A 17,194-nucleotide genomic window follows, 5' to 3' on the forward strand; every position below is an offset into this window, starting at 1 on the left:
GTTGGCCAAGTCATGGTTCGAGAGGCAGGTTCATCTCCTTCAGGTCACCTAATTGGTCAAGTGTCCATTCTCATGCTGAACCTCCTGTATCTAGGATTTACATTCTTTGTAGACAATTTATCAGGCTCTTCATTCTTATTTTCATCCTGTTGTTTTCCCAGTAACCTTGATGAATCCCTGAGAACTCTGGAAAACAAGACTGCAGGTGTCTTGTTATCTACAATGATTTTGGCTGGTACACAGAATGGCCTAAGTTGAGCAAATACATTGCTACACAAGAGCACAAGTTATTTCATTTAGAAATGTTTACTGAAATGCAATTGGCATCTCAAAACCATGGAGATTGCTGTGGTCCCTCTCCAACTCCCCGGTCCATCCTCCAGCATGGTGCAGCCTCCCCACCACAGCACAGCACTCCCTGGGGTCAGGGGAGCCTCATGGTCTGTTTTATCCACTTCACATACTTCGAGATTCTAGTGTAGATGCCATATTTGCCTGGCAGGGCACATTCCTCTCCCAGCTGGTGATGCCCATGAGAAACCAGGTGCCCTCAATCTTAGTGGTGTAGGGCCCCCTGCTGTCCCCCTCGCAGGTGTCCCTGCCCCCAGACGGGAAGCCTGCACAGAACATGTTCTGCAGGATGGTGGTGGAGGTGCTCTTGAGGCAGGTGGGCCAGTCAACAAAGGGCACCTTGAGGTCCTGGAGGGTGGTGGCCTTGCAGCCATGGAAGAACTGCTTGCCCCAGCCGCTGACCATGCCAATGCCTTGCTTCAGCAGAGTGTTGGTGAACTCACGGCTGCCCAGGCAGATGGGGGTGACGTAGCTGTTGAAGGTAAGGGGCTGGTCCAGCTCCAGGAGAGCGATGTCGTTGTGGTACACGTTGATGGAGGCATTGTATGTGGGGTGGGGGAGCAGTCTCACCACCTTACACTGCTGCTCCGTGTGGTCATCGCTCCTGACATTGTGTTCACCTGCAGAGACAAACGTGACTGGGGCTGCATCTTTCCATGGCAGGATCGAGGACCGTGCCCTGGTGGTGCCATCCTGGTGTGATTCCAGCCCAGCCCAGTGGCTGCCAAGGGCTGGGCCCTCAGATTGCTCTTGGCCAGGCTGCTGGCTCCTTGTCAAAGGCAGCTGAAGGTTCCCTCGCGTCTCAGGTCCCCAGCACAACCCAGGTGTGACACTGGGCACACATCGCCCAATCAAGCACCAAAAGTACAGATGTTTTTGCCAGAGTCAGAGCAATACGCCTGTTTTGGGGATTTAGCACCCTTAGAGAGATGTAAGGGGATGTCGCCCTTGCAGCAAAGGGGGCAGAACTCGCTGATGAAAAATCTTGGTTTAAAATAAATAATGTATTAGTGAAAAGAAACCTTACCTTCCCCTTTCTGAACTCCCAGAGCCACGGGGCAGGATGGGGTGCAGGAGGGCACCAATGCCACGCCTGATGCTCACAGGTGTCCCTGTGCCCACCTGAGGCTCAGCTGCTCGCAGTCGCTGTGATTGAGGTGCCGGCAGCTTGTTACCTTTCTCTGCCTTGTGTAACAGGTAAAGAGAGGGAAGGGCGAATGTTCCATGCTCCCAGCTTGGTGAAGGGGCAGCAGCTGGGGCTGCCCACCTGCGCTGGAGGCTGAGCACAGGATGACTTTTCTCGACCGCTCTCCCACAGCCCTTAGAGTGAGGGGTGAGTTTGGCCCCTGCTGCGGGATTTCTGCCAGGCTCTGCCAGGCTCTCCAGAACACACCATCACCTCTGAGCAGCATCTGAGGCACTCGGGCCCTGGCTGTGCGCTGCTGAGGAGCCGGTGTGGAGCCAGCCATAGGTGAGCGAGTCCAGCGGGCTTGGAGAGGGCTTTTTCTGGGCAGAGTGGGAATTTCAGCTCCCTCCAAAGCTGTTTCTACAGTGTAAATGCAAGACAAATGTGGGGGAGACTTTCAAGTGGCTTTTCTTATGTTAGAGATACTTGCTATTGCTGGGGACCTGAAAATGTGATTCAGGGATGAAAGTGGAGAAGCAATGAAGCGTAGGGGAGGGGAATGCTTCTTCCACCAGGCTTGAAAACTGCCTGGATGAGCCTCTGGCTCAGGTGCGCTCGCCCATGGCCAGATTGATCTGTGTTTACACTGTTCTGTGGCTTTGGGACCAAGGCAGACCCAGTTCAGTGCTCCTACCAGAGGTGGTGGTACCTGCAGGGACTGGGCTGATGAAATGCTGCAACTTCACCTGGGGCCTCCGTGCTGCACAGCAGCTTGTGTCTGGCCCCAAAGCAGCTCATGTCCCGCTGCTGCCCATCACCGTGGTCACAGTGTCCTGTGCCATGCCTTGTCCAGCCAGTGCAAACCCTGTGTCCCTCCCCTCCTGCCCAGGTTCTCACCTGCCACAGCAGTGAGGTTGTGGGTGTAGCCCAGCTTCAGGCAGTGTGCTGCTGTCACCACCCACTTCTTGTTTATGATGGATGCGCAGCAGAAACCCAAGCCTTCACTGTTCACCAGCAGAACCTGTGGGAGCAGGGGAAAAACACACTCTCTGGTTTGTGTAAGCCTGGACCAGTGGAAGGTGGCCCTGGTCACAGCAGGGGGTTGGAACTAGCTGATCTTTAAGGTCCCTTCCAACCCAAACTGTTGGATGAATCTATGATCTGCTGAAACTGATTGTCCTGGGTTGACTTTGTGATGCTTGTATCCCCAATCGTCTGTTCTGTTTATGTTGCATATTGTGTTCTGTACCTTTAAGACTGGTTCTGAGAGCGAAGGGGGAGGAAAGAAGCGTGCATTTTGTTTGCAGAAACTGCACTCACTCCTCCACATTCGGGCCCCTGGACTGTGTTGTCTGCAGCATGGACAGACAGCGGGACAGAGATCTCATTTTCTTTTAGTTATTTTAGCTAGCTGAGGCAGAGAAGTTACCTGGACTGGTTTTTTTTTTTCCTCTTTTTCTTGGGACTGTTTAAACCTGTCCTGGACTGAAAATCCCAGAGAGACACCTGGATCTCACACCTGTGGCCCACTGGGGCCCAGGACAGCATTTTCCAGTGCCAGAGGGACTGATAGGAGACTGGGTGAGCTGAGCTGCAACCCACGGCAAGGATGTTCTGAATTTGCCATCTCACTTCAGAATAATGAGAGGTTTTATTGTTTCATATAATTCATTTTTTATGCTTGTGGGCACTTTGTTGAATAAATAGCTTTTTCCATTTTTTTCTAAGGAAACTTTTTTCCTGGACCAGCTGGGGGGAGGGGCCGTTTAGGTTTGCTTTTCCAGAGGGACCCCATTCAGAGGTTTCCTCCCAAATTTGCCCTAAACCAGGACACTGATGGAGCCATAAAATGAGTTGCATTGTTTTTTGCAAAACTTCATTCCCTCAGCCTTCAGCTTACTTTTGGTACATTCATGGACACTTGGCAATCTGTTGCTGTAGCTCAACTCCTTTTGCCCCACCAGGTAAAGCTGCTGTGACTCTGACTTCTGGCTTTCTTTGCCAGAGGAGAGCCCCATGCAGGCAAGTTTTGTTGCTGTGGCATAAAACTATATGGAAAGAAGCTGTGTTCCTGTTAGGCTTGAGACTATTGCCAGTCTAACCTCAGAGACAGGCTTTGGGTATTTTAAAAGTAAGATGATCCAGTACTCAGAGAGTGACTGCTGGGGTTACGGAAGGTTTGCAGAAAGAGCTGGTACCTGCCAGGGCACCTCTCCTTTCATGCTGTCTGCCCTGCCGACAACACCCGTGCCTGTCCTGAGCACAGGTGTGATCCTCGTGGTGGCAGCGGTGCTGGTTTCTGTGATATTGTCCAGCACCTGGTCAGGAGCATCGTCAAGGTCATCACTGGTGATATTCCAGTGCTCAAAGGTGTTAATGGATTGGGTGAGTTTCCTCTTGGCTTCAGAAGCTGTGATACTCCCGCAGGGATATGGCACTGGGAGAGGAACAGTCACAGTTGTCACTGGCTGTGTCACACCCAGTTACTGTGATCAAAGGGGCAGGCGAGGAGGGAAATGCTGCCTCACCTCAGCACAGTTTGAGACCAGCAAAGGGCTGGGGGCTGACCACGTGTACCCTGTCCACCCAAGGCACCCTGTGCCTTGGAGCTGCAGTGCAAGTGATATGTAAAAGTAGCAAAAGCATAGATTGTTGGCAGGATGTGTGCTGCATACCTGGGAGTCCTGTGCTGGGCAGCCAGGTGCTTGGCTGGCATTTCTACAGCAGTGACTCCAGAACAATAAACAGCCAGCTGGGAGAGGGCAGGAAATAACATCTGCCAACTGTACAGATAATCCTGCTTGGCACCAAGGTGAAGAAAACATTAATAAACTCTTCCTAGAGTTGTATATTTTCTCTGTTAATGAAGATCTCATCTGTAGGCTAGTTTCAGATGAGCTCTTCCCATTCCTCTCCCACGCAGTGTGTGCTGAATTCTTCCTGGTAGTGGCAGTCAAAATAGTAAGTAGCACCAGGCATTGTCTTTCATCTGAAAAGCTTTCAGAAGAACTGAGTGAGCAAACAAACATTAGTGTAAAATCAGATGTGAATGTGGCCTACTGAGACTTCATCCTTTATTTTTAAACAGTTCACTTTAGGAACAGGACTCAACTGAGTGTTGAGTGATGGAAAGTGGTACCTGCAAGCTTAGCCTATGAAATGAAGGTTTCAGAGCCAACAAAAGCTAAGCTTTTCCAGGAAGGGCAATCACCCAACCTGAAAGATGATCTTGCTAATTGTAAACCTTTCTGGTCCAGTGAAAGTGATACGGCATGCTGGGCAACACAGGCCTGAGCTCTTGATGAGATCCTTTGTTAACAGGATTCTCAGCCTAAGATACTTCCTAAACTGATTGCTGACAGCCAGCACATTCAGGAGGTCAGTGTTCCTTGCTGCAGCTGACAGAGCTCCCCTGTGCAGGTACCTGCATGCAAGCTTGGGTGTACAAACCTGATGCAGTCAGGTGTCAGAAATGTGATAGCATCAAATTTTAAACTGACTTTAGATGACAAAATATTTATCTACTCAATCTCTTCTCTGCCAAATGTGCTTCTGAGATGTTCATACCCAATTAATTTGCTGTGTTGTGGTGGGTTGGATCTGCAGGTGTCAGTGTAGTTATAGGCATTGTAATGGTCTAGGAGCGGGGTAAAGCTTGGGAATACGAGAACCAGCTATTCTTTAGCCCTTTGTGAAGCTGCAGCCTCAGCCACTGCACTTTTCTTCCACCCCACCCAATACAACAGCTAAGCCAGAGGCAGTTCTCATTGAGGGTCTCTGCAGATACACACTGCTGGGAGGACAGCACCAGCACAAAGCTTCACTTGTACCCACCCAACTCAGATTATAAGGCACTGGGTCATGACCAGCCATGAAATAGACTGGGGGACTGACATTGGTCTGAATTTAGGCTTCAGGCTCTGCCAGTGTCTGTGTGAAAGGCAGGCAAGCAACTTTCTCATGTTAGCCTGAGAAATCTTAAGGAGGAATTCAAACAAACCTTGGGGAGTGAGAATACATCCACAGGTAGTGTTTTTTCCAACATGTTTACCAGCAAAAGAAATGTTTACAAAAGGGTGTAGATGCTGAATAACCAATCATGTTTTTTGTACTGAACTACTCTATAAAAGTAGAATTTAGAAGAATAAAGTTTGGTCTCATCTTTACCATCATATCAAGAGTCATGTTGTTATTCCTGTGCCGTCCAAAAATCATAACAATAGACCATCATGAGGATTTACAGTAAGCAAAATCTTCTTTGGTTCTGAAAAGTTCAGTGCATCCTCAGTGTAGAATCAGTAACTATTAGGTCCTACTGGAAGAACATGGGAGTGAGCCCTGGCTGGGTGCTGGTGTAGCTGAACATCACCTTTCTGCCTTCAGAAAATTTCTGATCCATATTTAGAACTGTAAGATGGCTGGAATCTGTCTGAGCAGCCATCTGAAACAAGCATTTGCTTTTGAACAAATCCCTGGACAACTACCCTCCCTTTCCACTCATCCAGGCTAAAAAGGGGATGTTTACATTGAACCCTTCCAGCCAGAGCCCACATCTGCCCTTGGGAAAGTGCAGGGTCAGGCTCTACCTTTGCTAAGCGGGGAAACAAGCAACAAGGTTTCCAACAGGATATTGCATCTATGAAATTCATGTAACTAAATCCAGGACAAGGCCTTGAAAACTTTAACCCAAATCTCTTAAAAACAGTTTAAAAGTTAACCTGTAGGTTCGCAGGACTTTCCATCTTCATGCAGTTTATAGCCAGCAGCACAGGAACACACAACCTTCTGTGGGGGCTGATGACTGCAAAAGTGCTTGCACCCTCCATTTTTAATAGCACAAGTGAAGTCTGAAAGAAATTAAAATGAAACTGTGAGAGGTCTTTTGAAACACAACTGGTCAGAGATTTGTTGAGACTTGGGGGTTTGGGCTCAGTGACCTCCTGTGGTTGATGCAGAGTATGGAAAACAGATGATTGTTTGCAAGGAGATGGGGAAGAAGGGCAATCTCAGCCCTGGTCATAATGAAGGAGCAGTGGGAACTTCTTTGAGCAGGCAGGTTGAGGAGCTTATAGAGCCTCACAGAGCCTTGGCACAGCCTCCTGCTTCCAGCAGCTGCATGCTGGCTGAAATTTGGAAGCCTGACCCTAAACATCTCCAGCAAATATTTGATAAGAAACCACATGATTTCCCCACTTTTGTGCTTTTGGCAGTGGAGGAGTGTTGTAATTTAGATTTGAGGGGGTCCCCGGGGAGGGTTCCCTGGGAGCCCCCTGGGTCCTTAGGTTCGTGGGTGTTCGCGTGCAGGCAGGCAAGGAGACTCTAGACGGCTGGTGAGGTGCTGATGAGGTGAGGATTTATTTGGAGTTCAACCCCAGGAAGGCAGCATGGTCACTGAGGGAGAGGGGGAAGGAGGGGGAGAGAGGGAAGAGGAGAGGGAAGGGGAGAGGAGCAGAACCTCTGGAGGCCTCCAGGGCAAAAAGAGCGCGAGCCCTCTCCATTTGCACCTTTATCAGGGAGTTTCGAAATGGGCGTGGATAGATTCTCAGGCCAATGGGTTTACAGACACATGATACTGCAGGGGAGGTTACAGACTTGGGATAAACCATACACTTTTGAGGGGTGAGCCAGAGCAAACCATTTCAATCAAATGCAATTCCACAGAGGAGAACACCCTGTATCAGACTGGAGCAAACCCTGCACCCAAGCAGGGCTTTGTACTGGGATTATTGCTGGACTCTAAACTTCAAGACATTCCTTATGTTCTTCCTGATGTACCAATCAGTTGGCACAACCTGGCTTGAAGACCCATTTCAGCAGGATGTGTGATAAAACAAGTCCCAGCCTGTGGCAGAGTGAGATTTCCCTGACTTGCACCTGTCTTTTCCCACCCCACCCCTCACTCCTCTGTGGTGAGAACACCTTGGAGGTGGGAAACCACAAATCTGCAGAGGCCCTTGCAATTCTCAGTGAGTTTTCAAATAACTTCACAGCAGATTAACACCACTCCTACTTCCTCAAGGACACCTCCCTTTCTGTAGCCATTTTAATGCCATCATTTACTATTTTTGCAGAGCTCCTCTTAATGCCTCACTTCTAGCTCTATTTTTGCTCCTCACTTCCCCAAGAAATCTGCAATGAGACTATTTAAATTTGATGCAACTTTGAAATGTTCTTTTTAATGTACACTCCTCTCTTGCCAGAGCAGAAATACAACTAGAAAGAGAATCTTTTATTAGTGCAATGAGTCTAGCACATTATGCGAGTTGCACAGCCCCTGATTATATTATAAGAGCTGAATATCCCTCTTGTTTAAACTATAAGCTGTTTGGTTTTCATAAACTCCTCAACCCATCAGGAAAATATTTGCCTTTTATTTGCCTCCAGAATCAAGGTTGCTGTTGATAATTATAATTATGAATTAAGCAGAGTGCCATTGAGAGGAAGTCAGGATAATCCTGCCCTGCCCAGCACCTGCTGCTCAGCCTGACCTGAAAAAGGGAAAGGGGAGTGGGAGAATGGTGGTTCCATGGGGAGTCTGTGGGAAACTCTGCTTTCAGCAGGTGAGCAGGTTGTCCCTGATTGAGCAGTCCCAGGAAGGCTTGTGCTGGGACATAGAGGAAGGGCTCTGTATCAACATCTGCCCTGGCAGCTACAGCTGGACTCAAGACCTTGAGCCTGAGTCTCCATTGAGCCCTCCCTAAGAGCAAGTGCTCAGCAGAGGGGAAGCTGAGGCTCCACTGGGGCTGGGCAGGACCAGAGATATCCACTGCTGTATCCCCAAGCATGTCCCTCTGCCATCCCCAGTGCCAACAGGCTGAATTTACACCTTCCTGCAGTGCCTTACAACAAAGCACAATGTGTCTCAAATAGCCCCCAAGAGGGTGCCACTCTGACACCACTTGGATTCCATGGGGTTTCCAGCAGAGCAGCACAGTTCTGGAGGAGCCCTGGTACGTACCTATCTCACAGTTCTTGCCTTCGTACCCAGCTGGGCACCAGCACATGTAGGAATTGATTTCATCCTTGCAAACAGCTCCATTTTTGCATGGATTGGGGTTGCACTGGTCCCCATCTTGGAGAGAAGACAGGAGAGTTAACAAACACGAGGCTCCTCCACGCCTGGTGCCCACCACGTGCAGGAGCCTCACTGTGCAAGCTGAACAAGAGACAGCACAGCCTCCTTTGTAATGGAGAGAAGTTAGATCCTGGCAGCCAAGTATGCAACAGACAATGTCAGCACTGAGGTAGCAGCAGCAGCAGGGCTTTACTGGAGTCCCAGCTGTGTCCCCTGTCCCCTGTGGGTTAATTCTGCTCCTTTCAGCAGAACCCCTCTTCAGTCACCCCATGCAACGCCTCAGCAGGACCTCATGTCTTGGCCAAATTGGACAAGTTTAGAAGCTTTGCTACTTCAAGAGTGCTTTAAGTATCCTGGGTTGTTTTAACACTAACACTGCTCTGTGAAAGTTTGGGTCTGTTCACTGGGGTGTGCAGACCTGTCTGTGTGTTAGGATTGAGAACCTTCATGTTGCTCTTTCTTTCTCAGTCCTGTACTACTATTACCTGGTCTAGATTTTTCCTCATGTGCCAGGGCTTTTATTTTCACAGATGCCTCCAGCTTAGAACCTGAGGCTTTAATGAAAATACTCACTATTGCAAAATTGGTGATCTAAACCTTTGAAAAAGTAAATCAGTAACGTTAAATGATGGGGGATGCCCTTTGAAGTGCTTGTGCCAAGGCATGGAGAAAGGGCAAGGCCTTGCTGTGTTTGTGTCCTGCAAAGGGGCAGCACAGTGTAGCAGTTAATGGGGTTTTCAGGAATGGGCTGGAAAGCAAAATGCAAACAGGAACAGAATGGTTTGGGCTTGTCTGAGTCCTGATGTGGAGGTTTGCAGGTAGGGTGAAGATTGCAGCTGTTGTTGCTGCCTGGTGAGGGCAGCTGGGGCTTGGGTGCCGTGCAAGGGTGAGCTCCTGTGGGCTGCACTCTGGGAATAGCAGCTTGCACTATGAACAGCAAACCAGGCACCTCAGATGACAGAGGAATAGATGGCATTCCTTATTTTTGATGAACTAATTTGTTACAGTGGCAGGGAAACAAATGCGGTGTTGAGTTTCATCAGTTGTTTTTTCAGAGGACAGTCCTACAATGCAAATGTAATATTTTTATTTTATAGTTTGGACTGAGTAATCTGAATTATTTAAGGCTTTTTAATGAGATGTTCTGGGCACTTTGCCAATCTGCAAAACACTTCATTTATTGAAATGTCCTTAAAATTAGTTTCAGATGGTGTAGTGGGCACTGAAATCTTTTTGTTAAGGGACCAAGGAGTCGTTGGGGATGGAGGCTGAAAAGGAAGAAGTAGATGTGGAAAGAAAACAGTGAAGTAAGGGTGTGAATTGCAAACAGCTGTTTGCTATAATCATGTTGAGTCTCCACTTTAATATGGCCTTTCTAGGGGATTCACACTGTGCCTTCACAAGGCTGTGCCTTATCTGGAGATCTCTGCTTGAGAACATAGCATTTGCTGTTTGCTGAAGGGGTGTTAATTATTGCTGTGGTATTTTACTCTGTCACACAGCTGAAACTGAAGCCCAGAGCATGCCCTGGGCTCAATGAGATCCAGTAGTCTGCCTGAACTGGTTTTGTTCCATGACGTTTTTGAAAATTGTTCAGAAAAACCCTGCTTGAACAAATAAAATGCTAAGACATTTTTTTTTCTGGCTTGCCATTTCTATACCAATGGGACAGACCCAGGTCGGGCACTGCAGGATTTGGAGTGCAAGGCTCTGACTGGGTCTGTCAGTACAGTTTCTGGATGCTGAAATACATCTGTTACAATAACATCAGGTCTTTATGCACTGAGAGAGGAATATTAAGCATTAGAACATGAAGAAAGCAGCTCTTACCAATGTATGTTTGCCAAAACTGCATCTGCAAAGGGAAGAAAAAGTTTCCTTTGTTTTCTAATTTCTGGGTGTTGTCTGACTGAAGTAGTACCTGGGTGGCTACAAAGCTGAAGGAAAAGATTTGCAGGGAAACCACCACCTCCAGAATCCCAGTGGTGACTGATAAAGCTTTTAAAGGAGTTCCCCAGCCCAAGTGATGGAGCACAAATGAGAATCAACCCTGCCAGATGCTGTCCTTGGCCCTGTAAGTTTTCTCCTTGCTGTTCCCTACTCTTGCCCCTCTGTGCCCCACCTGAAGGGTGTAGAGGTGTGCGCTGGAGGGAACATGGTGCTGCCATTTTGCAGCAGCATCAATACTCACCGTTTTCTCTGCGTTTTCAAACACTTCTCGGTCTTCTTCATAGCTGCATTTTTCTTCTATGCATTCCCTCTCGAGGTTCCCAGGAATAACCTCTTCCAGCCTGTTGGAGTTGGCTCGCCTTTGCCTCTGGAGAACCAAGCTCACCTCTTTGTTCTCAATGAACACTGAAATTGGGACAGGAACAGAGGCTGTGCTGGAGCAGCTGGGATGGGCTGTCAGGGCTCTGTTCTCCCAGAAAACAAGCCCTTTCCAGGTGTGCACCCCCCCTTGCCCCGTGGCTAGAGACATTTCAGGACTGTTATTGTGGACCTGAGCTATCTTTATTGCCCAACTTAAACACAATCTGAAGGATCAAATCTGCAGAGCCAAATGTCAAAATAGTCAATAACCAGGAATTACTGATGGCAAGAGTGATTGGGAGTGCTGAAGTTTGATGCTTAAAATACCCTAAAGCAGATGGTGTGAGAATCTCCCATCACAGATGCACGGACTGGAATAAGCTGTTTGAGAGGGGAAAATAATAGGCTTTTTCATGCTGCTGCTTGGTGAGGTCTTGTTTGGACACAGAAATTGTCCTGCGTGATCTGCCTGTGCTGGCTGTGAAAGGCCATTTGCCTCTGCAAGCAGCTGTGGCTCTTGGAAGCAAGGGGCCATTTCCTCCTCTCCCTACTCCTCATCCTTGCCCACATCCCTGGGTTCCAGCATCTCCTGCAGGCAGGGGCAGTGACATGAGCCTTCCTTACCCCCTGGGCCACCTCCTGGCAGTGGGGTGTTTGTATCCACCTTCAGCAGTGGCTACGCTCCTGGGCAGGGCCACCAGCAAGAGCTGATGACACTGCAGGGACCCCAGTGCAGGTGGGATGGCCACAGTGGCTACCAGCCTTGCCGTGGTGGCTACCTGGTGAGGGGCAGTCCCATCATGGTGCTACCATGGGTGTTGTCTTGGCAGGGCCATGGTCCCAGCAGCAGGGACAGCAGCAGTGGCTGTCCTGTGGCAGCCCCTGGCAGGGGTTGCTCCTGAGCCACCTCTGCAGAGGGTTCTTCTTCACCTCCCTAAAACACATCATTCACCCAGGGGATATCCCTGCTTCACTTGCCCAACCTCTCCTCTCTCTCCACTGTCCCGCAGCAAGCCCAGCATGTTCCTTTTTGTCACCAGATGGCAAGGTAGAGCAGCTCTCGGAGCCATGGTGGCCACCTGGGACACGGACCCTCATCTGGGGGCTCTGCAGGAAGGGCTCGGGCACCTGTCAGACTGGCCCCACTGAGGGTTTGGGACAGCATGAGCTTGGCCAGGCAGGGAGAAAGGAGACCGAGGGACAAGCACCAGCCACTCATCCCTTCTCACAGCCAGGTCCTGCTCCTGATCCAGAGCAGAGCCCAGCCATGCTGAGCCTGCAGAAGAGGAGTTAGTGGAGCTCTCATGAGCCCCAGGCAGGTTGGTTGGTTGACACCAGGCCACCCTCAGTGGAAGAAGCCACTTCACTGACAGGTGTCTCTGCAAGAGACTGAAAATGCTCCTTCAGCTTCTCCTGGTGGGATGTGCCAGGCACCTGCCACAATTAACCCATTTAATGGCGAGAACTCATTTTAATGAATGCAGCTTTACCTCCCTTCAGATCCCTCTAGGCTTTCTGCATTGCTTAAGGATCCCACACGCTGCTTTTACAGGCAAAACTTGATTTGGACTGAAGGTTGCAGGCCCTGTGGGGTGACAGGAATGGCACTCACCAGGCTGGAAACCATCCTCACACTGAGAATACACTCACACACCATTTAACAACTTCTGAACCAGAATCTGATAGAGTGAGACAGGTCTCTGGGCCAGGTGCTGGCAGGGCACACCTGTCCTGTCCAGTCTGTTTTATAGGGGGTACACCTGGGTGGGTGGTGGCAAAAATATGAGGTTCCGCTCACTTCTCATTGCTGAGCAAACATTCTGGAAAGAGCCTTTTTTTAACCTGTTTCCAGCAATGTTTTAATGAAAGAAGAAAGGGCAGCCTTGCAGCAAACAGGAACTCACACTGGATGTGAACCAGCCTCTGCTGGAACTGTTGCTGCAACAGATAAATCAAGCAACAGCCTTGTCATGGGTTGGCGCTGGCCGGATGCCAGTGCACCCATGAGTGTATGTTTTTCCTAATGAGCTACTGTGAGATGTGGTCAAGAACAGAGCAGAGCAGGCCTAAAACTTGAAATAGAAAAAAACTTTATTAAACTACGTAACAACAGACAACAGAAAAGAAAACCCAAACACCCAGAAACAGAAATGAAAACCTCCCAGAACATTTCTTCTCCTCCCCCCAATTTCCATCCCTTACATGCTCAACAGTTAACACCTGCACATTACCCTCATCTTACTTGCTTAAACCAAAACCCTGGGTTCCCAATCAAAGTCATCATCACTCAAAAAACCAATCTTCATTTCATCCAGGGAGAGAGGAGTCTCTCTCACACCACAGACCCCCCACAGGAAACACAGGTCCATCCTCCCGTGTTCCCATGTGTCGTGGTTTGAAGGGAAGTGAGTTTTTTTGGAAGTAGTGGTCAAACCAATCAGTCCTTAGGTCTGAGTATTGGCACCTTTGTTGGCCACTAAGAGGTTGGACACGCCTCTGAGGACACGAGGGGTTAAAAGCCGGATTTCCCAGCAGGACTCTCTTTTTCCCTGCTCTGCTTTCGGAGAGGGAGCGTCTTCTCCTCTCCCCTGCCCAGGCCTGGCTAGGCCGGGTGGGGGAGGTGAGCAAGGTGGGCCTGGCTGAGCAAGGTGGGCCTCGGGATGGGGAACAGAGGGAGCTGGAGTGGAGTTGGTCCAGCTTCCATCTAGAATGGAGGGGTGGAGGGAGAACTTTGGAGGTGCCTTCCGTCCCCCTCCCTGTCCCATCCCGTTCCCCCCCCCTTCCCCCCCCCCCCCCGGTCCCGTCTCTCTCCTCCCCCCACAGAGAGAAGGTGCCGAGCTGGAGCTGCTTGTGAGAGCTGCAGTGCCTGCGATCGCCTGTGCCTGACCTTGGTGGTGGGAGATAAAAGCTTTTAACTCTTTCTAAGGCAGAAGAGAGTTATCCCTGGACGCTGAATTCTCATAGTTGGTGGTTTTAGAAGAGAGAGGACAGCCTGGGACCGAGAGGGTAATGTGAGATGAAAAGAAGCCCCTTCGATTGCCGGAATGAAGAGGAGTGGCCTATTGGGCCGGACTTTTCCTGCATAATGATAGCCATAGACAGACCCTGGACCCTCCTGACTATAAATAAGACTGTGTTTGGGTGGATGTTTTTGGCTCAAACCCAGAGACGTTCTGGCCTGCTTCTTGGAGCCCCCGGCCCCAGGGGTAAATGGGGGGGACCTGAGTCCCAAAATGAGAAGATGGCTGGTTTTTGGTACTTGGCCAAAACATCCTTAAAAAGAGCCCTGTTGCAGTTCAGGTCCATGGACGGCAGTGAGAGTGCTGGACATGGAAAGGAGGGTGTCACCCTGGCAGACTCTTCGAGGCAGTGCCATGGGTGACGTGGGAACACGGGATGGTGGACCTGTGTTTCCTGTGGGGGGGGGGGGTCTGTGGTGCGAGAGAGACTCCTCTCGTCCTGGATGGAATGTGGATTGTCTGAATTTTAAAGGATGATGATTTGGATTAGGAACCCAGGGTTGTTGAGGGATTAAGCAAGTAGATGAAGGTAATGTGCTGGAGTCAACTGAGTGAGCATGTATGGAATGGAAATTGGGGGGAGGAGAAGCAGTGTTTTTGGGAGGTTTTCTCTTCTGCTTTTGGGTGGCTGGGTTTTTCTTTCCTTTTCTATTGTCCATTGTTATGTAGTATAATAAATTGTCTGTCTGTTTCAAGTATTAGGCCTGCTCTGCTCTGTTCTTGACCACATCTCACAGTAGTTCATTGGGTAAAGTATACCCTCATGGGTGCATTGGCATTTTGTCTAATGTCAACCCATGACACCATGTCACCAATGGCATCACCTAGAGAAGTCTGCCAGGGTGACACCCTCCTTTCCATGTCCAGTGCTCTCACCACCGTCCATGGACCAAAACCGCATATAGGGCTCTTTTAAGGATGTTTGGCCAAGTACCAAAAACCAGCCATCTTCTCATATTGGGACAAGCAGTCCCCCCCACATTTACCCCTGGGGCTGAGGGTTCCAAGAACAGGCCACAAAGTCTTTGCTTTTGAGCCAAAAAAGCATCCACCCAAATACAGTCTTATTTATGTTCAGGAGAGTTCAGGGTCCATCTATGGCTAACATTACACAAGAAAAGTCCAGCTCAGAAGCCACTCCTCTTCACCTCTAGCCATCGAGGGGTTCTTTTCATCGTCCTTTATCATCTCGGTCCCAGGCTATCCCTCTCTCTTCTGAAAACACCAGCCATGAGAATCAATGTCTGGGAAGGGTTTTCTTCTGCCTCAGAAAGGGTTAAAAGCTTCTGGCTCCCGACAAGGCCACAGGCTCAGGCACTCGCAGGCTCCAGCAACTCCCACACGCAGCAGCTCGGCACCTTCTCCCTTGGGGGGGGGGACGGGACGACGAGGGGGGACGGGGACAGGGGAACGGAAGGCACCTCCAAAAGTTCTCCACCCCTCCATCCTGGATGGGGCTGGCTCAGCTCCAGTCCTGTTCTCTCTCTCCCCCCTCCGGGGCCCGAGGCCTACCTCAGCCTGACCACCTGGCCCCCCTCCCCCACCCAACCTGGTCAGCTGGGCAGGGGAAGAGGGAAAAGATGCTCCTCTCCTGAAAGCGGAGCCAGAAAGAGGAAGTCCGTCTGGGAGTCCTTGCTTTTAACCCCTTGTGTCGTCAGAGGCGTGTCCAACCCCTCAGTGGCCACTGAAGGTGCCAACATTCAAACCTGACCACTCATTGGTTTGACCTCAGCTTCCTGAAAAACTCACTTCCCTTCAAACCAAGACAAGACTGCATTACTGTGTGTGATTGCCCACATCCATCAACTGCTTTATCTTGTCTCCAGCTTTGGCTGCATCCTACAGTCTCTGTTAAAATCACACTGGGTTTGGCTTTAAACAATCCTCGCAGTGGCAAATCCAATGAGTGTTTTATGGAGGTGAGCACTTGTTCTCCAGGACAAAGTGATGGCACACAGAGTGGTGTGACTGTCACTCCACCAGCAGCACTCTGCCCTTTTCCCCTTCTGTGTGTGCCTTCTAAAATGGCTGAATCAAGCTCTGAAAGCTTAAAGATGTAAAAAACCTAAGAAAAATTCCATTCTTAAGATTAATCCCTGTGACATATGGTGTATAAAATCAGCATAAAAGCTATTATTTCATTTCCCTGTAAAAGAGCCAGAGCTTTAAAGAGGAGCTATAAAATGCAGCAATGCCTCTGAGATGTTGTCTCCCACAAGACTGCACAAGCTGTTGCACTACCAAGTACAAACTGTCCCTTTGCCAGTGTCTGTAACACCCTGTACCCAAAAATGAAGTGTTTGCTTGGTTTTAAATGAACTCATCTGTGTTTTCACCACCAAGACAAGCTCCCAGAAGACATATGGAGAGTGTGAGGGAGATATTTGCCATCTTCTTCCCACTGCCCACACCTGCTGCTGACAGCTGGTTCAGGCAGCGGAGCTCAGTCAATAGTTCCAAAGTGCAAGTGCTTGTTTACTGACTCTGGGTAACCCGTGAATTTAAGGTCTCCAGATGTTCCAGTGCCCAGCAAAGCCAGCTGGATGTTCTGCCATGGGAATCCCACGGTGTGTTCCATGGCACTGGAGGTGCTCACAGGCTGGCAAACGCCATCCGCAGGAACAGGGATGTGCCCTGCTGGATGTGCTGGTGTCTCCCAGGCTGCAGCACCATTAATTGCTCTGAGGCTACAGTGGTCCTTGGGTGGGTGTTAAAGCTTTTGCTTGAGCTTATGAACCATAAATTCTGTGCACTCAGTCCAGAAAATTAGGAACATTCCTTTGTGAGGCAAGGGGCACAGACATTTCTGGTTCATGGTGTTTGGAATTACCTCTGTGTGCAACATAGCCCCAGCAGCTGCAGGTGAAGAGGAGAGGCTGAATATGAGTTGCAGCCTCATGAGATCCATCTTGTCTAGGTGGAAAAAATCCTTTATCTTCCTTTTCTTGAGCAAACAAAAGGTCCTGAAACCTATAATTCACCTTGTTTCTTCTTGCTCCATTTGAAATGATCTTAGTTAATCACTGACAGTAGCTTTTGTTACCAAATTTCTGTGGTTGATAAATGAGTTAGGATGAGGTAATGTGCTGTTGATGTAAATTGAATGCAAAGTGAAGAAGGTAATGATTGCCTCTCATTTTCTGTGCATAAGGAAATGCAAATGTGAGAAAATAAACTGAGCTAAAATGCTGAAACAATACATCTCTTATCAATAAAGAGGAGTGCGGAGAATGGCCTGCCATAACAAAGGATAATTAGAATCTCATTACTGTAAATATTTTACTTTAGAACATAGGTCAGCCAAATTTATGT

At 49.2% G+C, this 17,194-nt stretch overlaps 1 protein-coding gene and 1 long non-coding RNA gene across 2 annotated transcripts; one reads left to right on the forward strand and one right to left on the reverse strand.

Annotated features, from left to right (window-relative positions):
• Window positions 1-456: 456 nt before the first annotated feature.
• LOC134564906 (coagulation factor IX-like) lies at window positions 457-16,273 on the reverse strand. Its single transcript, XM_063424193.1, has 8 exons — window positions 16,210-16,273; window positions 10,744-10,910; window positions 10,383-10,407; window positions 8,436-8,549; window positions 6,196-6,324; window positions 3,676-3,914; window positions 2,375-2,498; window positions 457-971 (listed from the first exon to the last, which is right to left on the reverse strand). The coding sequence occupies exons 1-8, from the start codon at window positions 16,271-16,273 to the stop codon at window positions 457-459; spliced, it is 1,377 nt and encodes a 458-aa protein (XP_063280263.1).
• LOC134564915 (uncharacterized) lies at window positions 13,242-14,580 on the forward strand. Its single transcript, XR_010083706.1, has 2 exons — window positions 13,242-13,510; window positions 13,789-14,580. It is a non-coding gene; the product is annotated as an uncharacterized LOC134564915 (long non-coding RNA).
• Window positions 16,274-17,194: the final 921 nt, after the last annotated feature.

This window comes from Prinia subflava, assembly GCF_021018805.1.
Source record: "Prinia subflava isolate CZ2003 ecotype Zambia chromosome W unlocalized genomic scaffold, Cam_Psub_1.2 scaffold_22_NEW, whole genome shotgun sequence".
In the NCBI taxonomy this organism is placed as follows: Eukaryota; Metazoa; Chordata; class Aves; order Passeriformes; family Cisticolidae; genus Prinia; species Prinia subflava.

Bases quoted from the DNA above. Each gene is read 5' to 3' on its own strand.
- LOC134564906 (XM_063424193.1), bottom strand. From the start codon at position 16,273: ATGGCAAATATCTCCCTCACACTCTCCATATGTCTTCTGGGAGCTTGT. The intron at 8,550-10,382 runs GTAAGAGCTGCT...CTTCTCTCCAAG, and splicing joins GTTTTGGCAAACATACATTG to ATGGGGACCAGTGCAACCCC. The intron at 6,325-8,435 runs GTACGTACCAGG...AATTTCTTTCAG, and splicing joins AGGCAAGAACTGTGAGATAG to ACTTCACTTGTGCTATTAAA.